Source organism: Oncorhynchus tshawytscha, linkage group LG10 (genome assembly GCF_018296145.1).
Source record: "Oncorhynchus tshawytscha isolate Ot180627B linkage group LG10, Otsh_v2.0, whole genome shotgun sequence".
Lineage (NCBI taxonomy): Eukaryota > Metazoa > Chordata > Actinopteri > Salmoniformes > Salmonidae > Oncorhynchus > Oncorhynchus tshawytscha.
The window spans coordinates 49,405,595-49,411,423 of record NC_056438.1 but is presented as its reverse complement, the minus strand read 5'-3'; the positions used below and the strand labels follow the sequence as shown (position 1 = coordinate 49,411,423).

General features: G+C 42.5%; 1 protein-coding gene across 1 annotated transcript; it reads right to left on the bottom strand.

The window, feature by feature from the left end:
- Positions 1-524: 524 nt before the first annotated feature.
- On the bottom strand, positions 525-4,732 carry LOC112261098 (cytochrome P450 7A1). The gene is made up of 6 exons (XM_024436440.2): positions 4,309-4,732; positions 3,198-3,438; positions 2,466-3,070; positions 1,773-1,903; positions 1,468-1,646; positions 525-1,362 (listed from the first exon to the last, which is right to left on the bottom strand). Exons 1-6 carry the CDS (start codon positions 4,389-4,391, stop codon positions 1,063-1,065), a joined length of 1,539 nt encoding a protein of 512 aa, XP_024292208.1. The 5' UTR covers positions 4,392-4,732; the 3' UTR covers positions 525-1,062.
- Positions 4,733-5,829: the final 1,097 nt, after the last annotated feature.

The following is a 5,829-nucleotide window of genomic DNA, read 5'->3' as shown; positions in this document are numbered from 1 at the left end:
TTACATACAATATAGTTAATTTCATACAGTATTTTTTGCTAATCTTTATCAAGGGTGCCAATAATTATGGACCTGACTCTATCTATACAACGATCAATGTTTTATGATCTAATGATGACTGGACAAGTTACCACAGGACATTAGGAGCTGACTCATTGTTCTATAGGTCTATTTACTGAATCTTGTCATAGTCTTGATATCTTCTAAATTATTCATTCCAAGGCTAGTCTTCTAATTAAAACTCAAATAGTACTAACCACAAAGCCCTTATGGACCTGAGATGGGACACCAGCACCTGGTGTACCACATTACCTTCCAATGTAGAAGAGAGAGAGAGAGATACCTTATCTGAGGTTTATTGAATTACCTAATACCATGAGAGTGTGTCTTGTCTTTGTCTATGTATGTGTGAGTAGTGGTCAAACTAATGACTGAATGAACAAATGAATGACACAATACACTGTTATAGAAATGTATTGATTTTATACTCGTTTTATAAAGTATATCAAATTAAACATTGCATGCATTTTAATACTTGTTTTGTAGAGTATATCAAAGTAAACATTAATACAGATTACCAAAATGTATTTCATGCTAGCAGAGGGAATCTTTCAATGGAACTACAATCTACATTACTCTACTCAGTCGGTGTAGTTAGAGCCATTCAACATCACAGTAAATAGTGGCATTTACCATCTAACTACTGATAGTGAGGGTCACAAACAGAATTACCTCTGCAATGTTGAATGATTTCACAGTTCAAAGATGGAGGTCGACAATAAGGATATCGTTAAGATGATTAACTGCAAGATGCAGTAAATATTACTGATAACACTTATATGGAGTTCTACCAATGTCACTTTCGAAATGGGATGGGCGTTTCGCCAGTGCTACCATTCTGAGGCGATCACAAACCACTCTGTGGCTTTTGTTTTGCGCATCAACTTCAAAAAGACATTAGAACAATACATTGCAGCCTATGTACATCATTGTGGCTTCAATTCTTAAATATACAATATGTACAATTTACATTATTAAGAAAGTAGATGAGTGGAGTCCGTCTTACTGAGTTTTCAGTTTGTATCGAAAGTCAACGTCATAGGTGGGTTGCAGGATCCCCAGACCTGCACGTGATTGGTCGAGAGGAGGCACTTTAACGGCTGAGTCTAGGAGCTCCATGTTGAAGTAGGACAGAACCAGCGCCAGGAACTGCTTGATCTCATGCACGGCGAAGAAGCGCCCAGGGCACTTGGTCACACCTGAGCCGAAAGGCATGTAGTAGTACCTCAGCTTGCGTCCCTCCCTGTAGAACGTTGTCTTCTCCTGGCCGTTGTCATCAAGATATCTGTCGTATTTGTAGGTCTGTGGATTGACAGAGAGAGGGGAGTTAGAGGAAAGAATGACACACTCCTAACCCTAGCTATATGGCCTTTCATCTTTAAAGGAAAGACTCTGAGCATCACTCACCAAGGGATCCTCATAAATCTTTGGGTCAAAGTGGAGCATCTGGGGGTAGAGGGCGATGACGTCATCTTTGCGGATGCGGTACGACTCCTGGTTATCAAGGTGAAGCAGGAAGTCCTCCTTGGCCACTCGGATGTTCATTGATGCGCTCGACAGACGCATGGCCTCCTTGATGATGCTGTCTGCAGGGCAAGAAGACACGGTTCTTTATAATACCATATTCACTGGACAGCTTGACTTTGGTGTCAAACATGATTTTGGAAAAATATCTACTAAATCAGTTTTGGTATATTGCAGCTTCCCCTTACCTATTACAGGCATGTTGTCCAGGTCCTCCCGGGAGAGAGTGAGTTGTGGTTTGCTAGGGTCGACACGCTGACCTGAACTCTCCAGAATATTCTTCACCTCCTCATTGGCTGCTTTCATAGCCTCAGGACTCCTGAAGAGGCAAGACAAGATGGAGGGTAAGTCAAACCATCAAGTTCAGACTATACAGATCATGTATCAAAATATTCCCAACATGCACTTTGGACCAGGTTGTTCTCTGCAGCTCTATAACATAAAGGGAATGCTATGTTTCTCCAATGAGTCGTTCTTGACACCTCTGTTATCGCAGGAGTTACTGTGAGCTAGCACTAAGTCGCAGTCAGTAGTTGAGAATGCCAATTTACTGTACAGGACTGTTACAAAATACATTGCTCAGCCCTTATCTCCACCCTAATGAGCACAGCATCTATGTTCACCTGTTTGAACAAGATAGCTAAGCTGATACACACTCCCCCCACACACACACAATGCAGGAAATGCAAACTTGCATTGTATTTGAGTTTTTAAAAGGATTGACATTTCAGACTTGTTTTGCCCTAATGAAAAATGTATCAACCCCTATAGAAATGTCCATGAATTGTAATCCACATAATAATTCAAATGTCCTGTTGCTGCAGGACACTTTTTCTGCTGTTGTAAGCTGTCTCAAATTAAGATCCAATATCTGTACATACCTAATCATGTGTAGCAGGCTCCAGAAGGCAGTCGGGAGCGTGTTGGCCTGCGAGGCCCACAGCAGAGCCACGTGGGTGCGGGCCTTGCTCAGGTCATTGAAGGTCGACAGGGTGTCATTCAGCAGCATGCGCAGTGAGATCAGGTCCGATACATTCTCGCGTTTGCTCAAGTTCTCAGCCAGCATGGTCTTAGCCAGGTTCTCCCTTGCAGAGTGGGCACTCTTGAATACATGGATGGGCAACCCAGCCACCAACGCCGGGAAGATCTTGTCGAACTCCTTGAAGTTCTCCAGGGTGTTGAGGACCAAAGCCTTCTGGGCCTCCTGGCGCGCAGCATTCTTGTCGTTACCCAGATCCTTGCCGAAGAGTGTCAGGTAGCTCGACTCGAACATGACCTTGTAGCAGAAGGCGAAAATGCCATCCACGTCCCATCGATCCTTGCTGGGGCTGAGGGTGTCTGACTGCAGCATGACCGACTGCAGGTTCTCCATCATGGTCTCGATGAGCGAAGGGAGGGCTTCACCTTGCAAGGTCTTCATGAAGGTCTGGTGGAGGTTCTCTGTGGTGTAACCGTGTCTGGGGTCCATGCTGTCATGGCCGAAAGCCTGGGTGGAGACAAAGAGAGGTTTCATTTAATACTCTTGAAAGCCTGTATTGACAGATATGGATAGATTAACTCATCATCAGCAAATATTTCGTTGAACAACAATTCATAGTTAGGCATGTCTTTACCTTGACCGAGGTAGAGAAGTGGAACTTCTTCCAGTCCAGATGCCTGCCTTGGCGGATGACGGCGTGGTAGGAGAAAGGGTCGCACAGGAAGTGAAAGTACTTGCCAGCGATCTTGCAAGTGAAGATGTGCCCATATTTATTTTGTCGGCTCCGGAGAAACTCCAGGGGGTTGGCTCCAAACTGGACGGCACAGCCGAGGTATGGGATCAAACCATTTTCCACTGGTGGTTCACCGGGTTTTCTTGAAGAGCAACAACAATCATTTAGCATCATAGCAATGATAAAGCAATGCCCAAAGCAAGCCATCGGAAATACTTGAACATAGGAAACACAGAGGTGATTTTTAGACATGAGATGTTTAAAATACGTGAGTTAAGCAACATCCAAAGGACACCTAAAGATGTCCAATGAATCCATACTTGTATCTGAACCTAATTTAAATGTTGTCTTATAAACCCAAAGCAAACAACAACAAGGTGATGTCAGAATCTAGTGATGTGCACAAATTACAAAACTTTGGAAAGTTGTAAGTCACATCCAGCAGAACAAAACCCATTGCCACTGCAGCAATCTCAGAATAACACTACCACTTATACATAACTATCAGGTTTGTACAACAAAATAAAGTACTGCATGTCACGAAATTACAGCTGGCTTTTTTGGCAAGTAGACAACACTAAAGTCTCCATAAAAATGAATAACCTTTTGCAACATGGGAACCCATTTATATTTTAAGAGCAATACAGGTGACACAAATAAAACCATATAACATCAAAGAAAGAAAACAATAAAAGGGTTAGCTGTAAATATGTTTGTTCAAATTAAATCAAATTTATTGATATAGCCCTTCGTACATCAGCTGATATCTCAAAGTGCTGCACAGAAACCCAGCCTAAAACCCCAAACAGCAAGCAATGCAGGTGTAGAAGCACGTTGTTGTACAATTTAAAAGGAATACCACACCCAAAGCCTTCACATTATCAGACACATGTTCCATTCCACAATGTTATGCTGTGTTCTTCATTAGATTGTTGACCATCAAACATTGAATACCATTCAACATTTTTCATGTGAAGACATTTTACTATAAAATGCGTGGGTCTCTGCTTACCTCTTACGGATCCCCAGAGCAAGCCACAGACAGCAGCAAAAGCTGATCACAACAACCCAAATCAGAGAGACAGTGATGATCATGGCTGTTTAAGATGCTCGTGGCAAATACCTGTGTGGAGAATAGACCAAAAGGTGCCTGGTGCTAGAGAGGGCTAATGGCCAGGTTTAGTGTTAACTCCCTGGCAGAGAGAACTCAGCTAGATGACAGTGGAGGTTCTGGAAACTGTGCTCGCGGAATCCTAAACTCTGATTCAGATTATTTATATGGTGCTCCACACAAGCCATGGGGAGGGACATGAATCATAGGAGCAGTGGGGATGACTGATTGGCAAGTCAAGACACCGCCCTCCTGTTACATGTTTGCCAGTGTTACCTATTACACTAGATGTCTCTAGGAAATCCATGGAGGTGTGTGTGTGTGAGTTGTACAATGGCCTTGACTGTAGTCCATGGACAACACCACCTGAAGGACAGCAGACTGTACCTGATAGCACCACTGGGTGGGCAAATAGATTTCAAGGTATTTGATGCTTTTTCTGTGTCCCTCTCGCACTGTGTGTGTGTGTGTGTGTGTGTGTGTGTGCGTGCGTGCGTGCGTGCGTGCATGCATGCGTGCGTGACCAGTAACTAGGTGGAGGAGGCAAAGTATTATTTTTCAGCTACTCTTAGAACATAAATATCAAAACAATTCTTATTTTTGCACTCAAGAGGTAATTATCTTGAACAATAACTGTTTCCCCATACCTCATGAACCCTCAGTATGGAACATTTACATGCAGTACATTATTATTACCCTCAGGGGGTGACTAGTCCATTTCCAGCATTTTATAGAGAACAGCAGCTCTTGTATCTACAGTTTAGGAGATTAGTCAGATATGTGGAACCTAGTATATAATTAGAGAGAAGTGAAATAGTCTCCAATGTCTCAACAGTATGTTAGGTTTGGATGATGTAAGCTTTTTTGGAAAGAGCCTCTCTACATGGTTGTTTTGGACAAGTGACTATGTCCATGCAGTAACTGTGAGTCAGACACACATGCTTGAACAATAGGTACCCTGTCATGTCGGGATCTTTGTGGTTGAACAACACGTGTCATTTCATCAGTAAAGACTATGTAGTGCTGGCACTGAGTGACACTGCACAGGGTTTCTTTCTCAAGATTAATTCATATTCAAAAGTGTGACAATTTGACCTCAGAGTGTGTGGATTTTCAGGATCTAAGTAAAATCTTGAAATTGTAAGAGGATTGTTGCATCTTTCCTCATACATTTTTACAAAGGTATATTCTCCAAACCACATGATGATGCTCTGAGAAAAATAACTAAGATGTTAATTTATGTTCATCCATGTCTGCCTGACTGCCTACCAATGTAGTACTATACTTATTTTCTTCCCATCTCACCAAATGCAGCCACTATGCACACACAGCAGACAACTGACAGTTCAAGATGAAATCATGAGATTGATTAAAGAGGAACAGTTGGAATGAACCAGTGAAGATGTGAACAGGATGGGACTT

Coding starts and splice junctions, on each gene's coding strand:
- LOC112261098 (XM_024436440.2), bottom strand. CDS start 4,391: ATGATCATCACTGTCTCTCTGATTTGGGTTGTTGTGATCAGCTTTTGC. Junction 3,439..4,308: donor GCTCTGGGGATCCGTAAGAG/GTAAGCAGAGAC, acceptor TTGCTCTTCAAG/AAAACCCGGTGAACCACCAG. Junction 1,363..1,467: donor AGATTTATGAGGATCCCTTG/GTGAGTGATGCT, acceptor GTCAATCCACAG/ACCTACAAATACGACAGATA.